Below are 14,787 nucleotides of genomic sequence, written 5' to 3'. Positions count from 1 at the left end.
ACATGGTATTTTAAAAAAGAATGGACATGAGGAAAGTTTTTCAGGCAAATTTAATGCACAAATATACCATCGTTTAGAGGATAATGTCAGTTTAACATTCTTAAACAGCTGTGTCAGACAATGGCTATGCTTTGTGCAAAACACGATAAGCAAAATTAAGAAAAATTCTGCCAAATTCTTTAGTTCCCCAAGGAAGTTACTAAAAAAGGAAATAGTTAAAGAAAAAGAAAAGGCTGTACACTCAAGCTCGATTGTACACAGGGGCGAGAAAGCCCAGCACTCATGTAACCACGGTATCTGCTAAGTCAGTCCTCGGGTAGTTCTGCTCGGATGCTAGAAGTGGAAGTCCTGGCAGCTGCGCCGCTACGCAGCCACATGGCCAATAAGGTAGATGTTGTCATAAAGGTGCCCTACAAAATCTTCGCTAATGTTTTGAGCAGCACGACGGGTATTTCGAATAAATTCTCGCTTGGACATTTTATTCTTCACATGAGGGCTGGTGAGGTCGATGGACAGTAGAATCAGCGAGTAGCACAGCACGTAGACGGCGTCTGGAGGCAAGAGGAACAGCCCGCATTACGAGCCAGTTCACAGCACGATCCCTACCGCACAGAGAAGGCAGAAGCGCTCCCGGTGTCACGTGATGGACATCGGGTCACAGCTAAGCACAGGACGACCACCCTCCCCCGTCTGCCGGGGCCTCTCCCAGTGTTGGCCCTGGGAGTCCCACACTCTGGGAAACGATTCCCTCCTGGGCAAGCGAGGGCAGTGGACATCCCACGTGAACACCAATTCAGTGAGTATTTTCTTCAATTCGAAAGACCTTTAGAATAGTTTAGGAATTTACAGTGAAAACACATCCTAAATTTAAAACTTACAGAATTGGTTCTATTTTATCTTTGCTTTCACACGTTATAATCCCATTCAACTATCCATAAAGTACATTTGTACTGTCAGTGTATTTATTTATCTTCCTATTCTTAAGAAAACTCCAAAAGCCACATATTTATTAATATAGATTGTTTTCACAAAAGTATAATTTGAAACCACCTTTAATGACAAAAATATGTATTAATTTGGTATAGAAAATAAAATGTAAGCAACTGATAAGGTTATTAATATTCTCATTTGAGATATGTCTTTTAGAGGTCTATAGAATTTACATATTTCAAATGTAAATTTCAGAGTAAATCTTTAGGGAAGAGAATGCTAAATCTGAGAACCATGCATCAGGAAATTTCTTCTTTATGTATGTTCAGGGCAGTTTTTGATGTTTACCATTAAAATAGTAACAAACCTTGGGATTTTGCTACTACTACCTGCTACAATTATTTGCTACTTGCCATTTCTATGGTGTTTATATTTCAGAATCCAGTCATCTTACAAAAGCTAAGTTAAACATTATGTCTAGTAAAAGCATGTTCAACAAATTTCATATGATAGGTAAATGTTTGGTCATCTCTCCTTAGTAAGAGAAGCATGATAAAATTTTTGTGGTGCTTATTTTGATTTGAAGAGATGAAGCAGCTATATCAAGTGAAAAATAGGAGACTCCAGCTATACCACATGTACACACACATAAATATACAAACAATGAAAACTAGTATTAAAAGTAAATTTTAGTAGAAAAGTTCTAGGTGTTACCTATATAAACATGCGGACTACTAAAAGCTTTAAAATCAATTTCTCAAGTTTTCTGATTAGTAGAAATATCCAATGTTCAAACAATAATTTTTAAAAATGTATGTAGTTAGGTCTAACCTCCCTAAAACAGTATGTGTACAGTTTATATAAATGATAGCTATGATCAACTAAGCTATTCCTTCCAAGCTCACATAAATGATGTGTTCCATAGAATTGGATGTTGCTACAAGCAGCGAAAGAAGGATTTGTAATTACTGAAAGCAGGTTTCTCAACAGTGAGCAGAATATCCCATTTACTATTACTTTTACTCGGAAGCGGGATGGGAAGGAAGGAACTCACTATATATATTCTTACCAGGACTAAGGCCAAGTTCTCGCATCAGATCAGGGTTACAAGCACAGAATCTGTGTGAGAACTTCGTTATAAGAGTTTCGAGATACTCCCCACGCTCTTCAGGGGCATGGATATGACGAAAAAATTCTCTCAGTGCATTGGGCAAGAATTGATTTCTAAAATTATGCAATGTTACAAGGTCATCCAAGACATCTCTCCTAGTAGAAAAAGAAAAAGAAACAGCTTTAATTTTCCTCTAATTCAAAAGCCAGGGATGGGAAAAAATGATAAATTGTCATTTTTTTGAATGAAAATAAATTCCTATTGATTATAGATCAGTGAATCCTATGGAAAATATATTATTCTTAAATTTAAAAAAATCTGACTTTAATTCTAATTTAATTTACCTAGTGATTACTTAAGAAACAAAATGATTTTAAAATTTTCTGACTAGGTTGTAACAAAACGAGGTGGAACTTGTAATTCTAATTACAAAACAAAGAAAATATGAATTCTGGAATATTAAAAAGGGCAGCTTCTTTTCAAATGTCTTCTTGGCTAAATCCAAATAGCAACAGAATTCTGTATTTTTTAAATCATGAAGCTAAGAGAGTTTTTTCCCTTCCATATCAATCCACATCATCGGAGGTCACAACAGTTTATGTAGAATTCTAAAAAATGTTTATATGTACTACATATATTGTTCTAGAATCTGCTTTTGCTTACTTCACATAGTATATTGTGAACAGCTTACTATGTCTTCACACTTAGATCTGACTCATTCTTTTTAATGACTCCACTGTATCTCATTGTATGGGTATCTCATTTAATGGATTCAATGTATCTCATTTAATGGCTCCACTGTATCTCATTGCATGGATGTAACGAATCTATTGATACACATTTAGGTTATTTACAATCATAGGAATATCTTTGTACAAATATGTGTGTACATATAATTATATAATTTTTTCAATAGCATTACAATAGTCATACTTTGTTAATATATGCTTACGTTTATATATGAATATATTATATATGCTATGTATATACATGTTTATACAATATGCTTCAATTCCTTCTGAACTCAACCAAAATTATATGGTCATAATCTTTAATTTCTAACCAATTGCTGATGGCAAGGATAGGCAAACTACAGCCAATGGACAAAATATGGCCCCCTGCTTGTTCTTGTGAATGGTTTTTATCAGAACACAGCCACACTCACTCGCTTACACATCGTCTGTCTGCTTTCACAGCACAATGGCTGCGACAGATTCTGCAACTAGATGGCTGCTGTGAAGTACAGCTTTTAAAGTAAAACTTAACTCACTAAAAGCACTACTTAACTAACTACTGATGAACTTAAGTTTTTTTAAAAAATTTTTTTACCTTTCATCAAGATAGATTCTCAGTTTTTTCCAATTTAGTGTTCTCGTGCAGAAGATAAACTTTGCTATTTCCTTTGGTGAATCATCGAGGATACCCTTGGACATAAAGTAGTTCACTCCCTATGGCAAAAAGACAAATCTACCTAAATAAAATGAGGTTTTATTTAAAAATTTAACAATTTGGCAATAGCAGCACAATAGACATATAGTCTTTCCAGCATTAATAGACTTTTTATAGCTGTAACATGCAAAATACAAGCTAGAACTTGAACTGAAACTATTACTTGTGGTTGATAGTTTACATGCAATGAAAGGTAGGAAATTCAAAGTTAAGACTCCTAGAGAAATCCTAACCAATTTTGTCGCTCTTGTCAGTTAAAACCAACTATACAAGAAATACGGCCTAAAATCAGGGGTGAGGGAAAGGACAGTGAAATGACTGCACGGACGTTAGGCCTTACAACAAACATAACCCCACTGCCTAAAAAGAAAATATGCTTTCCTGAAGCTCAGATACAGAATTCAATACATGATTCAATGAAATAACTTACTGAGAAACAAAAAGATTCTTCAAATGAAAGACTAACAAGTTGATTTTAGAAAGAAAAAAAATTAAATTATTTAACTTAAAATAAAGCAGGCACAGTTCCAGGCAGGTGTAAGGGTCGTGCGTACTTTGGCTTTAAGCATGGCTACATTCTGTAAGAATTTAATTCCAATACATACAGAGGCAAATAAGAGGACAAAACAATTTCAATGTTCTTCATAGGATTTATCTTTGAATTTCCTTTTCTCTGCATGCAGTTTTCCAGAGAAGCATTATCCAGTCATTTGTACCTACTTTAGATTTAAATCATCAACAAGAAAATATCAACAGAAAAAAATCAAACGCTGAAACCAATGTTCTCTTATGATTATGGAGGTCACATTCAAACAAGTGCTTTATGGGATTTGAATGTGCAGCTTATTGAAATAAAAGGCAGGTGTGTTTATTTCAACTCGCAGTTATCCAGAGGTGCATTCCCATGAATGCTTATGTCTGGATAGCAGCACCCTGTGCGGTTCACTGGCCGGGAAAATGATGTATTATATACACACAACATCCTGATTTCACACACACATTCCTCCAGCATTTCACCCCTTTCACAAACACATACAGTCCTCAGAAATATTGCACATATTAAAATTCAAAAAGTTGGAAGAATTTTTATATAAGATCCTTTAAGATAAAAACTCTTATAACATTTTTATAGTAACATTTTTAAAAAAGCAATTTGGCACCATGAAGTCATGTTTTTGAAAGGTTATCATTATCTGTAAACAGTAATTCAAAGATTTATTTTATAGAAAACCAACTTTATGAGCCATCAGGATAATAAACTAATGGCAATGTTAATCGAATTCTCAGGTGAATTTTAATAGTAAAAAAGCAATGCTAAGTATGGGTTTAAAAAAAATGTGCAGAAGAGCAGAATGTGGTAACATGAAACTTCCTTGTCAACTCAATTGTAAGCTGTATTTTGGGCTGCATCCTGGATACGAGGCTGGAAAATACAGCGCGATCAAGACGGAAAGCTAAAGAATCTGCTTGGAATGAGGCTCTCAGTGACCGTCTGAGGGGGCAGGAACTACAGAAGTAGAAATGCTTGCTCCATCCTTTCCTCCATTAGTTTGAATAATCGAGAGTTGACTGTATATTTAATTGATCTATGGCAAAAATTGTCAGGCCTGGTATTTCCCCAAATTCCTCCATTTCAAAGAGTAACAATATTTCAGAAGTATTCCCAGTGTTTAATTTTAATCAAAGTGATTCAAAGACACAGGAATGTCAATTAAGCTCTTTATTCCTATTTGCAAATCAATAATTAAGATATATAAATCTATTTAAAAAAATACACAAAAAATAAAAAGCCACTAATATGATCCATTGAGTATTACATAATTCTCTAATTCTATGATACATGCCATTTTCATACCATTTGATGCTCCTCATAGTTTAACACTGGCATTTGCCTCATGTAAGCATCACAAAAATGTATCATTGGTCATGTGTTTTTTATGGAGCACATGTTTTGAGGATTTAGTATGTGACCTAACTTGAGTTCTCCGAGATCCATCAGATACAGGAGAGTGAGCACGGACACACGGTCGGTTCAAACCCGATCCTGAAAACAGGGGGCACGGCTTGAAATAAGCCGACTCTGTGGGCTCTGTGGGAAATGAAGGTGTCAGTTTCAAGCCTGGGATTCCTCTGGACAGGAAGAAAGGTCATTAAAGTGACGGGTAAAGGGACGGCAAATGGGAAGAAGCATGGGCCCAAGCTATGATTCTCGTCAATAAGCGAGCTGGCAACCACCCAATTTTTTGCAGTTATGTAAGCAATGGATCAGAAAAGAAACCACATCATGAGGTCTGTTAGATGACCATGCATTTGCTTAGTAAGTGGTGTATTTTGATTTTTGATAAAAGTTCGGAATAATGGTACAGAGAGCATTATGCTAGACCCCATAACATATTAGTTATAAATTAAGACTAGAATTCTCAGAGGGTGTGTGTGTGTGTGTGTGTGTGTGTGTGTGTGTGCGCGCTGTATCTCACAGGCAAAGGAAATCGTGAACATTAATATTAGTCTGTTTTAACATACTTTTCCAGAATAAGGAAGGTTGTATGTAGTTCACTATAGTCTGCATGATTCCCTATAAACGCATCCAACTCTGGATGTCACATTTTATGAGGCATATCCACAAGATAGAACTTATCTGGATAAAGGAAATCAGGACCCGATAAGATTGCTGAAGGATTTAGAATTCATGTTATGTAAGAAAGAGTTGAGGTATGTAAGATATTAGGCCTAAAAAAGCAGTTTAGGGAAGAGGAAAAGATTAAGACTAAGAATCTGAGAGGCTGTGTCACAAGTAAAAAGGAGCAGACATTGTACGCATTTTCAAGGAAAGCTATCGAACTTCTCCCCAGAATAATTCACATTTAAAAATACAAATTAAATGCCTTAATCCCATCTGCTGGCTAGGAATTCCTATTCTAGATGAATGCAGGATTATAGTTGGTGGGTGTCAGTAAGAGGCTCACCAAATAAAGAAGAGCATGCTTGCAACTACAACTAATTCCATTTATTCAAAGGCAAATAGTGTGTCATTTGCTTGATTCAATTTTTTGTTTATTATTTCCAAAATAAGCTTAAGTTTAAAATTATTACTATTTACCCTGATTGCTTAATCTATATAAATCTTAACTCCACTATACAAACTCTGCTCTGGTCAACTTAGAGAATTCTCTAAATTATTAGTTACAGTGTATTTCTTTTTTTTTTCATGTGGGGTAATTCTAAGACATTTTTGTCATATAACTTTGAGACAAATCATGATGGTATCAGTCCTATAATGAGTTGGTTCCATACCATAAAGGGAAGCTCTTGTCAGCTGAAACTACTGTCCAAAATAGATTTTAAGAAACAGTTTTAAAGGAAAGTTACAACTATGAAATAAATAAAATCCTATTATAAAAACAGATTGGATATAGGTATCAGGCTCCATATCTTTTTGGAAAATGACAGACTGGTTAATAAAGTTCATGTTCCAAACCTCAAATTTCTTAATAACTTGATATTTTAAAGTATCCATTTAACTTTAGATTTAAATATAAGCATGAACACCCAAAGACTAGTCTGTAAAATATATGTATACTATGTATATATCTAATTTACAGATAGGTGTATATCTGCTTTAAAAGCATTTCTAAAACATTGAATCAAAACAAATATATTAAAATTGTCTAAATCTTCATTAAAAAATATAATAAGCACAAGGTATAAATGCAAGGTATCCAGTGACAGACACTGAGAAATATAGGACAATTTGCTCTAAGAAAAACCTAAAGATTGTCTGGGGAGACGAGACAGGTAACTAACTAGAAGACACCTATGTGACAAATCAATGATAAAGGCAGTCAAATAAGGCACAAATGAGCTGGCATTCAAAGTAAGAGCTCAGAAGTCCAATGAAATGGAAAGTCATTATGTGACAGGATATTTGGATAAGATTTCCTGGATCATCTACTCTGAAGGACGTGTGGGAGGTTAGATAGCTCAGGATGAGGGGCGCACTGGAGAAGCATATTTCAGGCAACGTTGTATTAGATGAGCCACAGATGAAGCAGTAGCCTGCAATGTAAATTTGACAGTAATATAAAGAGAAATAATGAAAGGGAAGTTAAGACAGTAGGCTACGACGATTGTCCAGGCTTGACCATGTGAAAATGTAATAGAAATGCAAAGGAAATAACATATTCTGGAAGCACATGAAAAACAACAACATATGCGACACACGGGAGTCCCCCCTTGTCTGGGGTTTCCGCCGCCATGGTCAGCTGTGGTCTGGCAGCAGAGGACCACCTGTCCTCAAAGGTCGGCAGTAGCCTAACACTAGGTCACAATGCCTACGTCATCCGCCTCATCACGCAGGTGTTTTATCTCACATCATTACAAGAAGAAGGGTGAATACAGTACTATAGGATATTTTGAAAGACCACCTTCACATGACTTATTACAGTATATTGTTAAAATTGTTCTATTTTACTGTTGTTCATCTCTGACTGTATGTAATAAATTAAACTTTATCACAGGTGTGTACTTACAGGAAAAACCATAGTATACACAGGGTTTGGTACTACCTGCAGTTTCAGGCATCCACGGGGGGTCCTGGAACGTATTCCCCGCAGATAATGCGGGGACGATGTATATGAAAACAGGAAGTGAGAGCGCGTGGTAATATGCTGCTGGTAAGCCAAGGGATGACGAAATATGAAAGGTGACTGTTGCTTCTGGCTTAGTTGAAGAGGGAAATGACTGACAGAGAACAATGACTGATAGAAAAAGAAATACGTTATAGAAGGTGTTGATTTAAAGGAAACGATGAGTTCGATCTGAGAAATGTTGCATTTCAGGTGACGCCAGATGCAACTAGGAAGGCAGAGTAGGCAGTGGGCAACCTTTGTAAGATACAGAGATGAAAACAAGGGTTGAAGGCGTAGATTAAGCATCTTGAAGAAGGACGATAAAGACGGGAGCAGCTAATAACGAGGACAGACAGAATAATGTCCCAGGGGCTAAGGGCCTTTCAAATGTAAAGAAAAGCATTTACATAGTCTAGTTGAAAGAGCTTAATTTTCAGACTAGGGACCAATTCACGGTTCTGCCACTTAAGGATTATATGAATATAGTTTATTTGGCCTTTCCAAGCCTCAGTTTCCCGAGAAGCAACAATCCTTAAGTGGCTATTGCGAAGATGTGACAGTGCCTTGCAGAGAACATGGCGAGCCGGCTTCCCTTTCCTCTTCAACAGCTCAAGGAGGTGAACACGGAAAAGCAGGGCCCTGGACCTGGTGATTAGGAGAGAAGAAAGTTGTGAGGTCTCTTTCCACAGAGGAAAGGGGCTCCGAGCCAAGTAGGAGGTTCGCAGTGAGGAAAGTGAAGATAACCCACTCACTTCAAAATATTTTTGGTACAAAGGAGGAAAAAATAACCAGCAAAATTCAAGGGCGAAGATCAAATGAAATTTTTTACAAGATAATTTTAACCTATGCATGTCAGAAGAAGAAAGAGAATCAGTGGGCAGAGGGAAAGACTGAAGTGCAGGAGACAGAGGCGATAAAGCGGCAGCAGGGCGGAGAAAGGAGAAAGGGGAGCAGGGAAGAGGGCTGACCGTCCAGCGGGGGTCCTCACAGAGGGCGGGACAGCAGCGCTGGCCCAGAGGCAGGTGCAGGGGACGGCAAGAAGCTGCTAAAAGCGGAAAACCAAGCACATGCCACTTTCCTTCTAGGGCGGACAAGCCGTCCAGAGAGAGGCACGAGGGGGTGCTGCTCTGGGTCCTCGAGTGAAGGGGTAAAGGTTTATATGAACAGTGGTGCGGGGTGTACCAGGAAGTCCACTAGGAATAAACACAAGTTGGGCCAGGAGGCTGTGAGCCCCAGTTACGTTCATGAGGATTCTCCCCATCTCACGTTAAGGTTTTCTTTATTACAACAGTTGTTTTCAGTGATTCAAGAAAAAAAGTCAAGAAATTTTGTAACGCAAACTCTATAAAGTCGGTAAAATTTGTTATGCAAGTGATAGCATTAAGACTTACATAATTTAGGTAGAATGGTGAGCTGTTTTGATGTAATTAGGTTATTTTTACAAATAACTCAATAAATCACAAATAGCTTAAACCAATATTAAGAAGGAAAGTAGAATGAAGAAAAAGATATGTTGGAGCTTACTCACCTACAATGAATCTTTCCTTTTTCTTACTACTGTAAGAATGGCTCTTTCCATTCATGTTTAATGTATGCCCACCTAAGTCCTTTTCTTTTATCACATAAACACTCAGGTCTTCTCTCCCCTTTTAATAAAGCCTTATTTTTTTTATTCAAATCATTATTTGCGGTGTGCTTCACTTCCATGTATATTAAAATCCAGAAAAATACATACTTGGGAACAGAGTGAATTCTTGAAAACTAGGTCTGCAAAGCGAAATGAAAAGGTACCAACTGTTGCTGTGAACCTAAAACTGCCCCAAGAAGAGGCTTAATTAAAAAAGAAAAGTGCTGACTACTGGCCCTGAAAGTACTGGCCGTGGACACAGCAGCTCAGCAGAAACGTTTGCAGCAGTCGGATCAGCAGAAGTAATCACTGCTAGAACAGTACCCCTCATGTGTTTTCCTAAAGAACAGAATAGCAAAGAAATTTTTTAAAGACTTGATTTAGCTAGTTTTGTTCAAATTTGTTCTCATGGAGAAATGTGAAATCCAGTAATACCTTGACTACTACTTTCCAGGTAATAAACGCGTCCCCAGAGCACTACGTAATGGAAAACAAACTGGGCACTGCATTTAATTTGCTTTCTAAAAGGACACTTGAGGGCTTTTAAAGTAACAATACTTACATTTTAACCACTAAATATTTATAAAACAAAATTGTTCCATCTAGACATTTAATTTTTCTTTCACTATGAGAGCTGATATATTAATATTCAAGTACACATTTTAACCACAGTGAAATGAACTGAAATGTCACCTTTGCACACTAAATGTTGATGTAAAAATTAGGAGATACAGAGCATGTTGTGAAAACCTTGCCTTTGAGATAGTAAAAAATAACTGGCACCCTCCGGGTGGGCAGAGTATTCCCGTCGTCTGATCTGAGAATGTGGCATCTCTCCTTCCTGGTGGTGCTTTCAGAACTGCTAAGCAAAAAAGGAAACCACTCATTTTTGCTCAGTCAGAAGCTCTCACTCGTCCTATTAAATCAGAGAACATGCGTTACATAGTGAAGGAAAAAAGAGCCAGCATAGAACTTGAACAGGTGAAATTCATCTGGGGATTTGTATTCTGCAATAAAATCAATGCCTTGCTTTATAGCTGCATTAAAATAAATGCAGATCATTCCTTATGGGAAATTTTAAGACTGTATATCTTGTTTTGGTCTTGTCGGTTCATTGCCATCCTGCCCTCGGAGGTCCGCCATGTTTTCTTCTAAGTCCCCACACCACTGCCCTGCGTGAACGTCCACCTGCTGCACCTACTTCACAGGTGTCGCCCCGCTTTCCATGACGATCTAAGCCGCTCACATGTATTATCATTGTTATTCCTAATGTAGTCACTAGATTCAAACACTAATGTAAAATCTATGCCCAGGTTTTTAATGCTGTCATGTGGAAAGATTATTTTACAAGAGTAATAGGTAATGTTTTCCTCTTATTGAAGTGCCCATAACGAGGCCATTCACTGGGAGGCTTGATGTGACTTAGAACTAAAAGGAAAGGGGCCAGAACGATTGGGAAAGAAATGAGAAGATAATTTTGATGATGATCTGAACTGCAGAATTCCACCTTATCTCTTCCCTAGGAAGAAGAGAGACCACCTACTATCCACACTTAGGTAGGAGAAGTGACAGTTGTGAAGGGAAGAGAAAGTGCCAATATCCTGTAGCCAATTCTCTCTGACACAGGTGCTGAAATTGGTCAGGAAGTCACATTTCCTCTGGGGAAGAATGAAGAGTCACACTGTCCAGCTTTGTGTATGGAATATGGAATGAAGTCAGTTTAATTACTGACCTTGTTTGAATGGCAAGGACTCCAGCTTCCAAAAAATAATTCACAGAGGACTTTTTTTCAGTATATTCAAAGGCACAATGCTGAGGAATTGCTAAGACAAATCACATACACACCCTACATTATTTCTAGCTAGAGATGTCAACAGGAAATCTCACGTAAAGGAGGAACAGTTCAAAAGAAATCAAAAGAAAAATAGAAAATTCCCTCTAATGGAGTCCAGGGAAAAGGGAGGGAGGTAGAGGACAAATCTCTCTGCTGCTTTTTCCTTGGAGGGAAGGCAGTGACACAGGACAAAGTAACACGGCCCTTACTAGTAATGGTTTTAAATAATAATACAAACTCCTTATTAATAAGTGCTAATAGAATCAAGAAGAAAAATATCCCCCAAAAGAGTCCCACTGAGCCGGGACACATCAAGACAAGGCTATGAAGGCACTTCCTGTATGATCAGATGAGCGCTCCTAACGATCAGATGTGACGATCATTATTATACTTAGTGTTGTGACTTGTAGCTGGGTTAAGTTTCTTGGAAAAGTCCCTTCTATCTCTAATCTGTCTGTAAGCTGGAAAAACAAGCATTTTAATCCAATCATGGAGATAAAACTCCATTGGGTTAAGGTATGATTATTAACAATTCAAACCAAAGAGAAAGTAACACATTGGTACAATGATGTCAGCTAATTTAGAACTCCTGCTTACAAAAATCACACCAAATACTACATTTTCAATGTGTATATATTTACTATTTAATGAGTAACTCTATTTTGACAAATAAAAATTAGTTTATCATATTACCTAGATTCTATTATGCTCACTTATAAACATTTTAACCACTCTGAAACAAATTTGAAACAAACACATTTTAAAAACCCTCCAAATGTTAATATTAGACAAGCAGAGAAGTTGGGATTTAAATGGTAGTCTAAATGCCAGCACATATGTATATTTATTAATGTCATTAAAGTATCTGCTCAACCTACCATTTCAGCCAACACGTTTTAATTTGAACATAATTTTGGACACCTAATTATTGCTTAAAGTGTCCTCAAAAAGATTAAACTAAGCAGTACTGCTGACACAAAAAGTTATTGTATATGCAAAAGGCTGTATATGCACATGCCGGGAAATGAAATTAAAGTCAAATGACATCACCATGTAAAGCCAGGTGTTGGTGTGACCGATACATACTTCTTGAAGGACCATTACTCAGGGGCCAAATATTAATCTACTAGGATCTGAAAGTCTCAGGAGAGGAAGTGCCGCAAAGCCCAGAGTAGTGCTCGGTGTATTTCGTTAGCACTTAGAGGCACTAGGCAGTCAGCATATATCACTTAACAGTCACAGCCCTGCCACGACGCAGAGCCAACAGGGTCACCATTTTACAGAGAGGAAACTGAAGCATACAGAGGCCAAACAACTGGCCATATAATTAGTAAGTAGAGAGATACTTAATAAATATTTGTTGAATGAATGTTTGAATCTATCTATATAAAGCTTCTAGCTGACTTTCAAGAAAAGCTGTAAACTTTTAAGGATTATATAATTCAACTGAGGGGTAAAAAAGATAATAATAATAACAACAACAAAAACCTATGATTTGGACCCAAACTCCTATATACTTTGAAATGCCACACATTATAGACTCTCAGAGGGCAGAGTCACAAGCCAAACAACACAGTAACATGTCACACTGATGCCAAAGTGGTTCACAAAGATCTTAGGGCTTTGATTGTAAGGAAGATATGTTCAGCAACTTTATGATATGAAAGAAGAAAACATTAGAGTATTAGGGATAAATGCACGCTATATTAGTTGGTTAAAAACTTTGCATTTAATGTAGTGTTCCCGTCATACTCCTGTATTTCAAAAGCTGCAGTTAGCTCAATGGATGTTGTAAAATTGATGATGTCCAAGAACTTAGGAAATATTACTGTCTTTTATCTTTCTCTGATAAATATTGTCTTTATGTGATAATGTCCTCATATCTTGGAGTGATACTGTGACAGTGGTAGCAGCAATTGCTAAATTCAGGAAAGGCATGTAGGAGAGACAATTACCTTGGACATGGAAGCTGAGAACTTCAATCTAGAATGTGTTATCAAGTTTCCCTGACAGTATAGCCACATCAGATCAGGAAGAACATTTTGGAGATATCAAGGTGGTCAGGCAATGATAAAGGTAATAAAACACAAACAGATTCTTCCTTGAGATGTACTTAAAATACTAATACAATCTTGCAAACTCTCCAGGTACATTTATTTAAGTTGATAACAAAAGTAAAATTCAAACAAGGAAAAGATCTTGCTCATTTTAGCACTTAATATTTTTTAATTTGGTGTTGGCAGTAGAGATGTCATGGTGCTAAATTATTCTAATTTTAGTTCTCTACTTGAAAGTCCTGGATCGGATACATTGTTCATTAATTTCTGTTTACTTTTACTCCAGACAATTCACATTAAATGAAGTAACAGTATCTCTCATAGCATGCTCAGGAAAACAAAAGCAAAATACATTAGATGGTTCGACTGATGAATAAACTGTGGATGACTCCAGGCCTGTATATATTTTTCAATTAGATTAAGACGAGAAGAGGGCCTGGGAAATTTGTTTCTCCTGAAACTTACAAAAGGTTTACCCAGAGTCCACAAACATGCTTCTGTGGATTGATTCTATCCCCCACTCTGGAATGATTCTTGGAAACAAGGGATGGAGAGGGTAGCCAAGAGATACTATGGTCAGGGTAGGGTGTAAAATAAAGTTGACCTAATAGACACATGGTAAAGTTCACTTCTTAAACATAAAATCAACATATTATGGATCAGAGTAAAAGGAGACAGATAGACCCATACACATTCACACATGCTATGGGGCTCTAGGAAAGTGAATGGCCTACAGACGTGTAACATGACTAGTTTTAAATAGGTTGAAGGTATTAACTTATTGAGACAGAGGTAAATATTTAGTGTCTGAGGCAATGCTGACCAGGGAAAGGGGCTTTGCCAGGGAACTTGAGCATTTTAGCCCTTTGAGTAAATAATCCTTTTTGAGGAGAAAGATTTTTAAGCTTTATTTGGTCAGGGACTATTCTCATTGTCAACTAGCTCTTCTGGCTTTGATTAGAGTCTTGCCAGCCAACTTGGAGACAAAATTATTGCTAATGAAAATTAGCCTTGTTTATTTTTATTAGAAATAATTTGTGTTCAGGATGACGCATCAAATTCTTAATGAATCTGGGTAATGATGGTGATGATACCACCTTAGGATGTTCTTGACTGCAAACAATAGGAGCCTTGACTCAAAAAAGGCAAAG

The 14,787-nt window shown here is 37.0% G+C and overlaps 1 protein-coding gene across 1 annotated transcript in view; it reads right to left on the bottom strand.

Annotated features, from left to right (window-relative positions):
* Positions 1–32: 32 nt before the first annotated feature.
* The window catches only part of FBXO8 (F-box protein 8), a 42,720-nt gene continuing 27,965 nt past the window's right edge, over positions 33–14,787 (bottom strand). The window contains exons 4-6 of the mRNA XM_017651052.3: positions 3,371–3,489; positions 2,000–2,196; positions 33–551 (exon numbers count right to left, since the gene is read on the bottom strand). Coding sequence (XP_017506541.1) covers positions 364–551; positions 2,000–2,196; positions 3,371–3,489 — 504 coding nt within the window. The 3' untranslated portion in view covers positions 33–363. The remainder of the gene's footprint in view (positions 552–1,999; positions 2,197–3,370; positions 3,490–14,787) is intronic.

Source organism: Manis javanica, chromosome 3 (assembly GCF_040802235.1).
Source record: "Manis javanica isolate MJ-LG chromosome 3, MJ_LKY, whole genome shotgun sequence".
NCBI lineage: Eukaryota > Metazoa > Chordata > Mammalia > Pholidota > Manidae > Manis > Manis javanica.
Note: the sequence above shows the minus strand (reverse complement) of the source record. Positions and strands in the feature narration are given on the sequence as shown.